General features: G+C 40.4%; 1 protein-coding gene across 1 annotated transcript in view; it reads left to right on the top strand.

The window, feature by feature from the left end:
- Window positions 1–16,386, top strand: part of LOC102217266 (unconventional myosin-Ig-like) — a 44,463-nt gene extending 28,077 nt beyond the window's left edge. Inside the window, exons 22-23 of the mRNA XM_023345357.1 lie at window positions 2,632–2,789; window positions 16,013–16,386. Coding sequence (XP_023201125.1) covers window positions 2,632–2,789; window positions 16,013–16,175 — 321 coding nt within the window. The 3' untranslated portion in view covers window positions 16,176–16,386. The remainder of the gene's footprint in view (window positions 1–2,631; window positions 2,790–16,012) is intronic.
- Window positions 16,387–16,627: the final 241 nt, after the last annotated feature.

The following is a 16,627-nucleotide window of genomic DNA, read 5'->3' on the forward strand; positions in this document are numbered from 1 at the left end:
GCCGATAAATCAGCCCAGTAACAACCAGAACACCCAAACTGGTGACACCTCATTATTAATCTGATTATTAATCTGATTAGTTGGTTATGGAGAGTTTCTGAGTGGTTCTTTTGGACCTGATGTGGCTCAGGTTGAGTGTAAAGTTTTCATAAACTGGTTCAGTTTGTGGCCTGATCTAAGAAACTGGACCAGAGTCTCACAGGACCTCTGGTTCTGAAAGGAAAGGCCGATTTATTTGATCTGAAAATGGCTTCAGATATGAAACTCTGAGCTTTTAAATTAGATTCTTCCTTTTATTTTGCTTTCTAACATGTTAACCTCATTGCTTTATATTTGCTTTTTCTACCTTCAATTATGCAAAAGTAAACTAACTCATTACTTTTTTGTTTAGGATGTGCATGCGCCCTACACACAGACCATTCAGTTTAGTTTTAGTTTATTTATTTGGATAAGATCAAATATAAACTCATTTGAACCTCTCTGTCTCCCTTTTTACACATTATTCTTTATTTAAAGAAAAGAAACACAATTATATATACATAACATAAATATATATATATATATACATTCTTACAGAAAGACAAACACTTTAAAAAAATAATAAAAAACCAGAACAATTTATTTCACAGCAGACGTAACGTACCATGTCTTCAATCAAACTCCCATCAAAAGCAATAAACATTCAAAAACCTTTTTTTGTGTTTTCCACATTTTTGTTAACAATAATAATAATAATAATAATAATAAAACAAATTTGACTACCATAAGATGTTTTATAAAACCCTGAAAAGAAAACCTGAATATCGAAGCTAATAATTTAATCTCCATAATTGAACACAAGCTGTAAGTTTGGTTTAACTTTAATATCAGAAAACTGAGGGAATATTTGTAGTTTAAGCTGAAATCTGAAGGTTTTTTCTCTGGTTCTGTGATTATGAAGGTTTGCATCACGGCTAATGCTAACTCCACTGCGGGCTAACACCTAGCGCCTGCATCGGCTAATGATTCAACACAGCTGTTTGAGCTGCAGGGTTAAGAACCGTCATTATGCGGCTAAAGATGGCGGCCGGCACTTAGCTCAGGCTGAGCAGCAAATTATCCAGGCCAGAAACAAACGCAGAACGTGGAAAAAAATCGTCTCTGGGTTCAGATGACCTTTGACCCTACCCATGTAGCACCAGTTGCCTCTGTAAGGCCTCTTCTGTTGTCTTCCCGCCCTGACGCTGTGTTAACTCACCTGGATAGTAAACCTCCTGTTTTTACCGGTGTTCTCACTCTGCTGGTGATCAGTTCATAAAGTGCTTTAAAAATGGCCGCCATTAGAACCCAACAGAATAAAAACCCCAAAGCGTCAGGAGTTTCAGGAGACGTTGCTGATATTTTTTTACCTTTCTGTGTAACAGACATAGAATCGCTAATTTAAAATGTTTGTGGAGAATTGAGACCTGAAATGTGAGATTTATTGTCTGATATTTAAAGGCTGAGCTTCAGATTGGAGAGGAAATGGGTTAGAAAGCGCTGAATAAGCGCTGAGGGAACGGGCCGGCCTTGACGTCTCTGGGACATCCAGCTCATTGTTGTCCTGTCTGGATTAACCTGAGTGATCTGTAAGAGGATTATAATCCACTCTGTCTCGTTCTCTAACAGCGCTCCCACTTTCTCTCTTCCTTCTGTAAATCTGTGTGTTTCTCTAACTGGGTCACAGTTTCTCTCCTCACTGCACCGCCACACCTGAGCCGCCGGCCAAATCTAGTCCCACTTCGCCTTGAAACGGTGCACAAAGTGCGGTTCGGGGGCCGCATGTTGGACCTCCTCCACAGTGTTGGCAGTGATAGAGTTAAATAATCCAACCTTTAATATCATAACATTTGTTTTTCAAAAGTAGTTGAGCAAAACCACATTAAATGCTCTTTATTCAGCTGGTTTAAATCTGTAATTATTGCTCTAACTGTAAACCAGCAGCTTTTTTTATTGACAATCTGCTGACATTTCTCAATTCTTGTTTTTTCTAAATTAAATAGTGGCTGAGAGAAACTGGCCTGTAAAAAGTCAGTAAAGTTTAATGGACTCATAAACTTGAAGCACACATATAACTGGTTGTTCACCAGGAGTGCCTGTAGAGGGCGCTGTATGCCAGTTATTATTCAGTTCCTCCAGGATTTTGTGATTGTTTGTACTTAAGAAATATTTTCAATGAACTTGCAATATTTTCACTTTACCAATTTAATGGTAAATATTTATCACAGACTATAACTTGAATTGAAGTAAAACTGAGGCAACAGAGTAGAAGTAAGAAATACTGCCACCTGCAGGAGGGAGTTAACATCACTGGTACTCAATGTTTTTCACCGATTTTTCTAGAAAATTTCCAATAACCTCGTAATTATGCATTGGAATGAAAAAATCAGTGAATCTGTAGATTTAGTGTGAATTTCTACGGTCGTGGGATTGTGGAAAACTGCAACCGCTGCAGACAAAAAGCTAATTTTTGTGTCTGTTAAGAAAAAACATGTTTGTTGTGATTCATGATAAAGTTTTTTTTTTTAAGACATTAGAAATTTCACATTTTTCACAGTTTTTCCGAACCTGCTGCCAGCCATCAGTCAAATGTGTTTGTTTTGTTTCTCACAGTTTACAGGACTGAGCGTGACCAGCGGGGCCGACCAGATGGTGGCGCTGCACACGTCCTCCCAGGACGACGTCCTGCTGTGTCTGCAGCAAGGCGAGCTTTGCCCCAACCAGGACCGAGTGGGAGAACTGGTCGGAGCGCTGGTGGATCACTTCATACGGTCAGTACCAGCTGATTCTGCTTCTCTTCCCTCACTAGCTTAGCCTGAAAGCGTCTCGCTACTGTTTTTATTTGTGAGTGCAAAAAAACAGACAAAATGCAAACAAAATTGTCTTTAGCTTCCTGTAACTTTGACCTCAGCTTCCCCAAAACCACCTGATGCTCTCTGTAGGTGATTAGTTTTGTCTGTAGGAGATGGAAATATTGCAGAAAGATGCTTTTAATTGCATATATATGTACAGCGCTTTTGTCATAAACTTCCATTAAATACCGCATTGATGTAGCGCTTTAGCATTAGCTTGCTTTAAGCAGAATGTTGACATAATCCTTTAGCCTTAGCAAAGCCAATGTTCATGACCAACGCTTCAGTGTTAGTGGAATTAATATTTATGATTAGCACATTAGTGCTAGCAGAACTAACATTTATAATTAGGGGAACTAAACATTTTAGCTATCCGGACTTTTCACTGAGCAAACATGATCAGAACCTGCTGCACTTCATGGTGAATTTGCACCATTACATAATTGTTGCTTTTTGCTTTGTGAATCAGATACTGGAACATGAACAAAGTGAACAGAAACAAATCTGTAACACAACAGCATTATTACATAAATGCTATTTATCACCTCCATGTGTGAGTCCTGTTCAGAATAACAGCAGAGTAACAACTCAGCTCCTCTGACATTTAACACATTCGTCATAAATCCGAGTCACTCGTCTCTGCTGGACCTGGACGCCGTGGGTTTTCACGCCGCGCAGACTGATTCGCCTTGTTGTCGCAAGTGTTGCCTGCTGAGGCGCCGTCCAGCCTGCAGCCCCCCTGCAGCATTAATCCTCCAAGTCCTGCGAGTGACGCACAGAGGAGACAGAACATGTTAGGTGGGAATTTTTAATTTTGATTCCTCAGAAGTGATTCAATCCTTCTGCGCAGCAGGACGTTTCAAATGCCTTTTACCATAGAGGTGACCTATAATGCTTCCTTAAACAGGTTAGGATAGATCTATGAGTGATCCAAAACTTCTTCATTTAATTTTTTGCAAAAAAAACATTCTTAGATAATAAGATTTAAGTTTGGTGAATTCAGAGTGAGCTGTTTTAGAGTCTCTGTCACTTTAGGTCCAATTAAGCTGCTGCTGGTCACAACTCAGCATTTACACTCACACATAAAAATGGCTGCAAACAGATGCACAAGTATACAACCATACATGTTTGAAAAGCATTAGTAGAGCCTCAATCACAACCAACAATTATGCAGCAAATAGTTTCTGGACAACAACAACAAAACACTTGTCTTTTCCAGCAGCCATTGTACAGCACATGCAGCAGTAAAACCAGCTGACCAAATAAAATGGATCTCCTTGGGTTGCTAGGTAATGGGCGGAGTTCCGCTTGGGTTGCTAGGTAACGCCGCAGTGTGACTTAACAGCTGAGTTTTTGTAGTGCCTCGTTTTCAAAACATTCATTATTGCCAAAAAATTTCTCGGTGTTTTTATTTTTTTAACCTTTGGATTATTTTTAGAAGCAGTTCAGACCCAAAAATGAACCACTTTTATGCAAAACTCACATTTTGCATCATAGTTCACCTTTAAATGTCGCTGTGGCTGCAGGTGAAGGCTGCTCGGTCAGATGACTCACTTCAGTGCGTCATCTTAAGTCCCTGACTGCGTTCCCACTTTCCTCAGTCAACGTAGCCGAGTCCAGACTCCATTTGGCTTTTGAGAGTTTTTCGTTTTATTTGTGGGGTTTTTGGGGGCTGTGAGGATCGGCGGCAGCTGCAGCGGGCGTCTCAGAGGGGAGTCGACCTTCAGGGAGTCGTTGCAGCTCGTCATTGTGCCACCATCTGCGGTGAGTGCAGGGGTCGTGACCTCTGTGGGAGACTCATGGGACGGAGTCGAAGCTGGAGGGGATGCTGAGTTAAAAGAGAGCGTGAGCATGTGGGAGAGGACGAAGGAGGAGGATGATGATGAAGCACAGAAAACCTCCGCTGCGTTTCCTTCTGTCGGGAAATCAGACTCTGCCCCAGAATGCGTCATTTCAGGTTGAAGCTCAGCAGTCAGAGGAACTTTGTACAAAAATAACAATTTTAAAAGTTTTTCCATCTGTACTGGGTATTAAACACATTTAATCTTCCTATTGTAAAAGTACGAAACACTAAATGACTTTTTACTGGGGCTGGGAATTTAACTTGATTAATCATGTTAATGGAGTTTCACGTCTAGTTTTAACACAACATTTCCTGTTTCTGTGTTACTGAAGTCCAGTTGCGTCGTCGGCCTTTCGGGTCGACTGGTCTCAGATGGCCAAGCTGCGGCGCTCTTCGGTTCAGACAGCCGCGGCTGATTCTGTGAGGCCGACTCGCTTCACGGAGCCGTTCAGGCTCGGTTCTGCAGAACTGGGTCAGCGTTGGCTCCGGAGGTGAAACTTCAAAGCTGCTGCTGTCTGATTGGACGCCAGTGGGTTTGTTGTCTTCGTCGTCGGCTGGCTGCGTTCTGGTCCGGCTCCTGAATCGGAGCGGGCCGTGTGTCTGGCTGTCCGTCGGCATGCCGGGGGCGTTGTGTGTTTTCGGCGGGGGGCGGACCATCTGCTGGGACAGCTGGAGGGTCTGCTGGAAGCAGGATTTAGGGTTTGATCGGCTCGGCCCTCAAAGGCTGAGCAGCTTTCTTTATTCAACGGCCAATTTGGGAACTTGCTTAATGAAGCCACTCCATTAAATTAATATTCACATTTTTAGCTCATACGGCTGCACAGTATTATCTATTAGTTTCTTTCTTTACAAAATCCAACATTAGCTCCGTTTTTACTACAAATGAGCAGAAAACTTCGCTAATGTTGAAAAAACACAATTTCACAAGAAACTAAATAAAAAAATCACACAGGAATGTTTGTTCACTCGATAATTCATTTAAAAAATACGGTGGCAACAGATGTAAACAGTTATGAGATTATATTAATAGTTCATCTATGGCGCTAGCGCTACTCATCTATCAGCCAATCAGACGACACATCAGCGTTTTATCCAGGCGTTGGAGCAACAAGCCCCGCCTACTGGCAGCTGTTGATCACAGACGGACTCATGATTCAGAAAAAATGTTTCCATTGCAGTTTTGAGAAATTCACCAATTTTGATACGGATGAAAAACTTTTTTTTATCACAAAACATGTTTGTTATTTTTTAAATCAGCGCATTTTTTAATTTATTAGGATTATTTGATAGAAAGATTCACAAACTATGGTGCTAATAAACTTTTTGCTCCCCAGCAGGGAGATGAATTCATGAACAAGTCTTTATTTCCTGATAAAACTCCAGAGTCTAGAACGGAGCCCTGAGGAACTCCTCCTGCTACAACTGTAAAAGAAAATCTTTTGGTTCTGGTTTCCAGAAAGCAGCTGTTGGGTTTTAAAGCACCAGAAAGAGACGTAATTTATGAGCAGCAGCATAAATTTTCTCCTTCTCTTCACTTCCTCTCCGGCGGGTTCTGCGCCTCGACATCAGCAGTTTAATTTATAAATATGGAGAGACCTGGTTCTGCGCTGCATTAATAGCAGCCTTCTGGGTCAGCCCTCCCTTCCCGGAGCAGCAGGAAGCGTGATTTGATTAACCCCAAAGCAGAAGAGAGGAACAGTGAAGTGGAGAACTTGGTGACTCTGAGGTTTGATCTTGGCAGTTTGATGGACAGAAAAAGCTGTGGGAAAATCGGCTCCTCTTATTTCTAAATGAATTTTTAGGTCATGCAAAGCGTCATCCTGGTTCTGAAATAGCCGCTTCTGTCCCTCAGCGTTTGTCCTTGATGTTTTCGTCTCGCTGTCCGTCTCTCCTCCTCTGTCTGCCGTCGCCCAGGTTGCTCCTGGTTTTTATTTCACATCAGAGTTCAGACTCTAGTTTCAGTCATTTTGGTCAAACTCAGGTTAATGCATGTAGTTTGTGTGAAATAAGACCCCATCTGTTATCATTCAGCATGATTATTAAAATGTTTGATCACAATCCAGGTGGATTACGATACAAAAGCTCCTGTAAAGTATTTGGAGTTACTTCCTCGTCTGATTTTGGGAATCAAAGTTGAATATTTGACTCATCTTCTTCTTTTTGTTAGACTGGATAATGTTTTTGCATTTTGCTGAAAAACAACATTTAGAGCCGTAATTAAGCCAAAACTGTGCAAAATATATATATATATATATGTTCCATTTAAGATAAAAATACCTTCCATGATTATGTTTTACCCAAAACTCCTCAAACTCTCGGTTCCAAGTCAATGAAAGAATATTGTTACTGCATTTTATTCATTACAATGGTTATTTTCTTATTTAATTATGGATTAATAATTTATTTGCATATTTTAATATATTTCTAATATTGTGTAAAAAGGCTTTTGTGGTTAAGTGGAAAATCTGTAGAATGTATCAAATCTAATTAATCAGCAGAATAATTGATTAATCGCCAAAATGATTGATTAATCTGTAGGATACTCAATTAATTGCCAGAATAATTGATGACTAAATTAATCGTTAGTTGCGGCACAAAACCATGTATTGGAAAACTTGAAAATGTTGCATTATTAATGTAACCCATTAACATAACTGCCAGTATCAGAGATAAATACAGATTTATGTTGATTTATGAACAAAGGGAAGAGCTTCGTCTTTGTTTTGGAGTTTTTTCCGTTAATCCTTGACTTCCTGCTTCTCTGCCGACTGACCGACTTCCTGCTGCATTTCAGTGAATAATTCAGCGTCACTTGTGACCAAATGTCTCTTTCATGATATCAGACTCAGTTTTTCTCATGAATTGTGACATTTAGGTCAGTTTGAGCTCATATTAGTGACTCACGACATGCTGCTTGTTGGTCAGTTCTCCCAGCGGTGACTGGCTGTAAATTGCATTGTTCCCGTTATCACACTGTTCCCACTTTGGGCCCCCTGCAGCCCCTTAGTCCTGCATGAATACATGAAAAGTAATTACTGTAAGAGGTTGCAGTCATGTGGTGGCACTGAACATAAAGTCGTGTTGTCAGTAACTCCAACGGAGCGTTTATTTATACAAAGTTAATTGTTTGTAATATTCAGAGGTTAAAATCAGAGTCTGTGATTGGACGAATCAGAGCCGAGGGAGCCGTCCGCGCTGCGACTCAAGCTGCGTTGGAAACCGTCGGCTGTGTCAGAAGTTTTCTGGCCGTCGTTGAGTCATTTTTCTCAGAATGTTTCTCTGAAGTGAGACAGGAAGCGGCGCCTGCTGGGGCCGATGAGGCGGCTCATGATGATGGCGAGGGACGACCCGCGGGGCGGGGCGCCGCCTGTGCGCCTGGACGCCGTGCGGTCGATGCTGCCCGCCGCCGCGTGGCCCAGGATGCGGCTGTTGCCCTGGAGACGGTCTCCAGGAAGCCGGACGTGGCGCTGATTAGGATGCAGGTGGAAAATGGATCAGAGTAAAACGCTGGAGAGAAAATATGTTTCAGTCGACATATTTTAGCAAAGAATAAACAGAAAGTGGAAAAACCATAAAAATCTAAATATATTCACTTTTCTGCCAAATATTGTCCCAGGTTTTATTTTTTAGAGCTAGGAGAATCCTGTTTGTTGGACTCCTGCAGCAAAAACGATGAACAAAACTTTTAAAATAATGAACCAATTTATTAATCGAAGTTAATTCAGACAGGAAACAGATTTTTCTTTTTATCTGTGCAAAACAATTTTTATTTATTTTTTCTTTATTGTTTTTAGTTTTCTTTTTGTTTTTAAATTTATTTTCTTTAAATATGTAAAGAAGTAAGATACATGTAGAAGAAAGTGGTCTTGTGCCAACCTCCTTTCCAAACAGACTGAATATGAATGTTTGAAATAAAGTAAAATAAACGAGGATTGATCTTTTTTCAGGTTTTATTTCTGGTCATTTTGATGATTCTGGTTTACAGCTGATTAAACAAATCCAGAGTCCTGTTTCTCAGAAATAGAAAAGAATTTTAATTCTTATTGAAACTAATCATCAGACAGTTTCTGCTTGCATCAGTTACTGCGCCGGTGCGGCGTAGCACGGAGCAGAAAGGAGATGATCCTGAAGCGTTTCAGACGCCGGCGCGGTTCCTCTGGTGAACGCAGCCGTTGTTTCCTCTGAGTGTAAAAGCTGTTTGAACCCGTCGACGCCTGCTGGGCTTCACGGATCAGACCGGACCAGAACCTACCACAAAATCATGATTTCAGTTCACTTTGGTAAAAAAAAAAAAAAAAAAATTTATATGAAGCTAATTTATTTGTTTTTTGGTACCAGTTTACAATAAGTTCATAGATATGTCACTAATTCATCTCTAAGCACTTTATAAATCATTAATAACTGTTTATTATGCATTAATTAAGGGTGAGGCAGAAACTATGTGCTAAACAATCACATTTATAACTAGTTATTGTGCTTACAAGTTGGTCTGAAATGTTTATTATAGCAACTCTAGATAAAATATGTAGGTGAACAGATTTGGGAAGAAACTGGTAGATTTTGTCTCCTTCTCGTCCTTAAGGCATAATAAACATTTATTAAGGATTTATAAAGTGCTTAGAGATGAATTAATAACATATCAGTGAACTATTTATTAGCTGTCAGTAAGGAGAGCGTTTTAGTAAAGTGCATGTTAAAAAAAAGTAGAAATGATCAAAGTAACCTGAGGTTTGGTTGGATTATTTTCAGTGAATAAAAGATTTTCAATGTTCTTTTTAAAAAAAATAAAACTGAGTCAATATTTTCAAATAAAACTTGTTTAAATGATTATGGAGCTGTTTTGATCATTAGACATCCTAGTTTCCCAGCTGTACCTGAACGCAGCGTTAGTTGATCTGATGCTACAGGCAGGCGGATCTGGACAGAGTTTAATCTGATCTCTGGGAACCTAAACTCTCCCAAATAGCTTTCTGTTACTGTTTGTTAAGCAAACCTGGAGAAAAATGGCTGCCGATCAGTCTGGGGCGGGTCGTCAGGTCATCTCCAGACTATTGGACTTTCCATCATTCAGATCTGCCGTTCTGCAGATCTACAGCAGAACAGCTGAACATGAATTAAAGTCAAAGGTGCAATGGTCTAGTCAAAGTTCAGGTTGAAATGTGATTGAAATGCTGTGGTTGCTGCTGAAGGCATTGTCTTTGTTAAAATTAAACCATTTGGGAGCTTCTAAACATCTGATCAGTTTTTTTTATGTTAATCCTTAGAACCCAAAGAGGGTGTACTTACTTTTCTTAACATCGTCCCTTGTTGCTTTGGCTTCATCTTTGTCTAAATTTTCAGTTTTTTGGACCCTAGAGGTTCGATTCAAACTTGTAACACCAGATCAGCGACATCCTGACAGAAAACCTCTGGAACTGTAACAGGGTGTACTTACTTTTTTCATGACTGTATTTTGGGTTTGGTGGACTCTCCGCTGAATAGTAAGTGAGACCTAAAAGCTGCTAACTTTTCCTGCTAAGTGACCTAATGGTTAAATAAAAAGCTGCAACCCGCTGGTCAGGTTGGCTGAGCAGAACGACTGCAGGCTGGAGAAAACTTCAGCTTTCCATCAGAACTCACCAACAAACATCCAGAATCAATGAGACGCACAAACTGCAGAGCAGGTTGGTCTCGTTTGTTTTCTCCAGAGGAGATATGTTGGTCAGGAGGACCGACTACCAGCCCGAAAACTGGAGAAACACAGAAGAAGAACGTTGATGGAAGTGATAATGGCCGCCGATGTGGCCGATGTCCGATGTGGACTCGGAACCAACAGGACTGGGATGTGATGCGTTCACTGACACAGACATAATTATAATTTAAGCTATTGTTTACATCCAGATTTACCATATTTGGCTTCTTCTGGTGCAGAATTATGACACAAGTCGCACATTAACAACAAAAATGTCAAAAAACAATCGGATACAATTTAGTTCCACATTTGGAAGTGGCACCATCTGATTTTTTTTCTTGGTGGTGAAAAGTTTGGGACTGGGCCGTTCAGACTGCAGAGGAACAGTGAATATGGGTCACATTAAAACAAATCTGATCTGAGTCCCATTCTGATACTTGTGTTTGTATTACAAGTCAAGATTAAGACCAGATTGTGTTGAGACCAAGATGAGACCAAAACTTTTAGGGCTGAGACCAATTCCAGCGCGTGATGCAAATATTGGGTAACGTTAGCTTGGTGCACTAGCTAGCGGTGGCAAACACCTGACAAGAAACAGAGAATACTTCCCTAAAACATAGTGTATACCCTACATGGGCATCTTAATATTCATTGCTAATATTGACTAAATCTGTTTGTGTGAGTGCGGGGTAAAGAAACAGCTGACAGGAAACAGAAACTAGGACCTGAAACATACAGTCTGTCCGCTAACTAATAGCTAATTTTAGCTAAATCTGTTTGTGTGAGGGCTGTGTAAAATACTTTGGTAAAGAAGCAAATTGCTAACGCTAGCGAGCTAGCTCTGCTAGCATTTACACATAGCTTATGTATCTTTGTGCTTTCTTTCTGAGTGACAATAAAAGTTTGATGTAGTCGCCACTCTGAAACCAAAGTGCTGCAGAATTTACAAGCTGCTGTATTTTTTCTTCTGGATGTTTCACAAATATATTCTTCATAATTTATGTTGCCGAATTTTAAAACTGAATATTTTGCAGACATTTTCTCTGGTCTGAGTACAACAGCATGTCTGTTAGATGTGCCAGAACATCCCGACCTCCCCCGTCAGATTCTTTATGTGATCTATACTTTTCATGTTTATTGAAATATACTTATTTATTACTATTCATTTATCTGCACTGCCTTAAGAGTTGCTATTTTTTACATTTTGTTGTGCATTCTTGAACAATGACAATAAGTGAATTCTGGGTAGTAAATAGTTACATTTACTTGAGTAACTTTTGAAAAAAATTACTTTTGAGAGTATGTTTACTGCGCCGTAGTTTTTACTTTTACTTGAGTAATTTTATTATGAAGTATTTTTACTCTTGAGTAAAATTTCTGTATTTTCTTCCAACTGAATGAAAAACTAACAAGTTTTAACCAAAAACTCACCAGACACAGACACACACCTGTTGAAGTTTCATAAGTTTTTTTATTAATAGAAACTGATTGGGAAACATTTTCTTTTGCCCAATTTTGTTGTTTTTTGTTACTTATATGAATTATTGTCATTTTTTTCCTTAAAATTTAAAAAATTTCCATGTAACTTTACATTTTGTTCTGTCTGATGATGAAATTTTTAAATATTAAATAATTGATAATTTGATTAGTTACTCAGTACTTGAGCTGACTTTTTACCAAATACTTTTTTACTTGAGTAATTTCTTGGACGGATACTTTAAACTTTCACTCTCTGCTCTCCTCTGATTTTGATTCTGATTCTTTTCCTTTATTTTTCCGGATAAAGTTGAGTAAATCGGTGGATGAATTATCTGCAGGCTCTGCGGCTCCAGGGCTGTTTTGTGTCTGTGGTCGATTAGCGGGTCGTAACGACCCACTGGGTACAAAGCCAGTGGTTCTCATGCAGTTATTATAAACCTTTGCAACCATTCCAGTGTGGAATAACTACCAGTTCTAGCAGAGATTCTCTCCAGCGTGAGATGCTCCACTCTGCCCAACATTTCGCCTCCTGGTGTCGGTCGGGTTTGATGATTTCTCCAGAGTTGCTGCTTTGCCCCAGTTCTGTCTGCAGCTTCGCCTGCTCCAGTGATCTGGTTGTCAGAGCGGCGGCCGTGTCGAAGCATCGACTCCCGCTGCGCCCACAGGAACACTCACCGTCTGAAATCAGAGAAGAAGACACACGCAACCATTTGAACATGAAAAGTGACGAAAAATAAACCTGATAACCCAACCCGCTTCGAAGTCAGGAGTCCTCAACGTTTACAGGGAACTCAACTCTGCAGAGAAACACAAACATTTTCAAATAATAAACTAGGGCAGCTTTATTACGATACCCCTCAATAAAATCTGGTTCAATAAATGAAATGTCTCCTAATCAGTACCAGGCTTTAACCTGAGGCTGGACAATAAATCACTAATATCTATTGTGATAGATATTGATCTATTACAATAGATCAATATCTATAGATAACTCATAGGCCTGTCACAATAAATCAATAATCACATGATAAAACGAGCTCAATCATTTCCATTGATGATTTATTGTTTTTCTCTTTTTTATCTCCAAAAACTGGAGGATAAAAATCTTTATTTGGTGCTTTGGTCTCAACTAAACCTTTTTTGATGGGATGGTGAATCAAATGGATGGTTATGGTTTAGGTTGAAGCTACACCAATGGTTAAAATGGTCTAGTCAAAGTCTGGACCTCAATACAACCTGCAGTGCCTGGATGCTCTCTGTCCATCCTGACTGAACTTCAGAAGGAACGATGGAGGAAACGACCCAAAAGACCAACCAGGAAATGACTGACTTTGTTTCTGTCACATAAAATAAACTCCTTTAAAATTCTCGATCTGCAGTTACTGATTTCCTTTATTCAGGCAGACGATGATCTGCAAACATAAAATCACCCACTTCATGCTTTTAATGCGATCTTCATTAGTTAATTCAACCAATCAGGAAGCACTAATTGGATCATCTGAATTAAAAGTTTCAAGCTGAGGGTTTGAACTGCCGTCATCAACGGCGTCTGTTATTCCTCTAAACTCAGAAGTTGAATAAAACTCATATTTGCCAACAATCTGTCTCTTGTTCTGGTAAATATGACAAGCGTTGCCTCTCATCTGCAGTGTTGTTCTCCAACATGTGATGGCATAATTATTATGAAACACAGGAAACGTTTGGTTTCTGCTTCTCAGGATGGTTAAATCTGATTTTCTCTGCTGTTCCTTTAAGGTTTGCATGATGTTTATCCATTGTGGGAAACTGAAGACTCTCCTGTGATTCTGCAATGTGTTGATGCAGAGAAACAGTCGCTGTGAGCTGCTTTTGTGTGTAAACATGTATGACTGAAAGCTGCGTATCTAAGAACCACTTCAAACTGGATTAAAACCACTTTACACTCTCTTCCTTCGAAGATCCGTGCAAGGACCAAACCTCTGACAATAGTACAGCATCTGCAGCAAATCTGGAAGACATTTAAATGAATTAATATTGCTGAAAACTCCAATATGTCTACAGACTGATTACTGAACGTTGCAATGGATACCCATTTATTTGTGGATTTTTCTGTGAAAAATTTGCTTATTCATGTGTTTTTTGGCAGAGGTTCTGTGGTAGATTGGTTCAGAACAGTGAACAGTCGGTGTGTCTGAGCAAACTAAGATCAAATGTGGCGTTCCTCAAGGAAACACATACAGCTCTCCTCTATTTGGTAACTTCATTCACACAGCAGGTTCTGATCATCAACTCCCACTTTTATTTTTTGCTTGGTTGTTCATGCTACTAATTCAGTGTGAACACAATCAGACTTTTAGACCCCAAAGCGACTCACATTTGCCGCAGAAGACCTCAGATGCCATCTAGCAGAGCTGTGTCTGCAGCAGTAGAGAGGACCACTGCCGTCTCTGGATGGATTTTAAAGTTGCAGAGAGTGACCAGTCACCAGATGGTCAGCAGACAAAGGAAGCTGTAAACAGAAAGCTAACAGCAGCTTCTGACCCGGTTCTGTTTGGCTGTGGAGTCGGACCAGGAGTGGTGGGGTTGGGATGTGATGCGTTCACTGACTCAGACTGCTTTCATCACGTCATTATTATCAGTATGGGCCGTAGAGACTGCTGTCAGGTATGGGTTGCATTTGCCTGACGAACATTTTGTTTTGGTCTCTCAGCAACCAGCACAGCCGTCTCCCAGCTAGCTGCTCTTCTCAGCCATGTTGTGAGTTTGTGCTCTGATCTATGTTGTAGAAACCAATCTTCAGAAAACGCTGAAGATGGAACGGACCAAAAAAGCCAATTCTGGTCCAAACCTTGGTCTGGGTTTGGTTGACGTGAACTCTGGTTCAGTTTGAATGTATATGTGAACGCCAAGCGGACCTGAGACTGCTTCAAAAGCAGGATGTGGACTACAGCGCAGGGCATTCTGGGTAAATACAACCAAAGTTAACATGCTAGCATAGTGCTAGTAGCAGAAATGGCTCGTGGTCTTTAACCAAAGACTAAAGAGAAATCATCCAATCCTCTGATAAGATCTGACGCCTCCATTAACGCTCAGTGTCTTCAGAGGTTTGTGTGTCATTTCCTTCAGTGGTTCTTGGTGCAGCGCCCCCACAGGCCAGGAAGGGAACAGAGTAAGAAAACCGTAGCAGTTCAAAATGTACAAAATGTTGAAGTTTTATCCCAGTCAAACTGAGTTTACGTGACTATCAGGAGGGAAAACAGCCTTAGGAATGAAGCTGGACCTGATTGGGGATTGTTGGGGTAACAATGGGCTTACTTACAGTACTTATGGTATCTTAAAGCCGTGTCTTATTGGACAAATTAGATTAAAGACTTGGAATTATTCTGTTTCTAATAGAAACTGTGAATTCAGCACCTTTTAAAATGACATTTCTCAGAAGGAAGTTCACAAAAAATGAGGATTTCTTCAGAAAAATATTACCTGACACCAACTACTAGTGCTTATTGTTGCAGCCGAGGCTGTTTGTGAGTAAACTCCCCAGCCTTTGCAGGCAGTAATGGATGAAATGAAGCCAGAATCCTCTCACATGTTTTCCTGTGACGCACTCACCTGGTGAAGCTGGATGCCAAACCCGTTGCATAACATCTATAATTATGTAATCTGCAGAAATCTAATTCATCTTCCAAACGTTGGACTTTAATTCCAACTTCTAGAGAGGAGTCGGGTCCGATCGGTCCGTCCGGGGGAGAGGGAGACGAAAAACATCATGACTCATCAGCCGCCTGCTGCCACGTTTGCCAAGTTGGATTAAAAAACCCAAACCAGCAGCGGATCAGTTACTTTCTCAAAAACACGCAGGTGGCCACGAATAGCAGCAGCTCAGAGTCTGACAGGAAAATAACGTTTCAATCAGATCATGGAAGAGAAGTTGAATCTTTGGAGTCTGAAGTTTGGATCGTCTTTAAACAACACCAACAACCTCATGACAGAATATCATGAATTCATAAAGAGTTTATGAAGAAAGCAGTCATCTAACACGCCGTCGTACTGAAGCCGTTTTCTGACCTACAGAGGTTTTGATCAATCAATGTTTTATGTTTTAAGTGACTCTGTGATGTGAATCTGCAGTTTCCTGATTAACAGACAGAATTTTGTGTTTTTTTCTGCCAGCATCAGAAAATCTCTGCTTCCCGTGAAGGTCTGCCGCTCGGCGCTGCAGCTGCACATGCGAGGGAAACCCAAGAACGTGACGGTGGAAACCAAACCGGGTCAGAACGTGGCGGACTTCAAGAAGAGCAAAGACGGTTTCATCCTCCTGGTTCCTGAGAAATGAGATCTGAGATCCAAACTGGGACTTTTTAAAACCCGGTTTGTTTCAGGGTGGAAACCTACAAAGGACTCGAGTCTGCCGCAAAACTGAGATTTTTCTGCTTTTTTATAGAATTTTTTATCATATAATCAAGAATTATAATAAAATCTCTGCATCCAGGTGTGTTTGACCTGAAACACAACCATGGAGAATAAATTATTCAAGCTCTACCTGATTCTGATGCTCTGCAGAGGAAACTGGACGTTTATTTCCTTCAATCTGTTTAATTTGCTCTTGTTTTGCTTGAGCCCCTGCTGGAGAAACTCTCCCTTAATAAACTGAATTTACTGACTCATTAGAAGCCAAACCAGCTTTAGACGACCTGCTGAGGTGATTATCCCAGAATGTTCTGGAGATAAAACTGTTTGCAAACGTAACTCAGTACATTTAAACGCAGCGTGTGCTTCGGCTCCTTT

This window comes from Xiphophorus maculatus, chromosome 13 (assembly GCF_002775205.1).
Source record: "Xiphophorus maculatus strain JP 163 A chromosome 13, X_maculatus-5.0-male, whole genome shotgun sequence".
In the NCBI taxonomy this organism is placed as follows: Eukaryota; Metazoa; Chordata; class Actinopteri; order Cyprinodontiformes; family Poeciliidae; genus Xiphophorus; species Xiphophorus maculatus.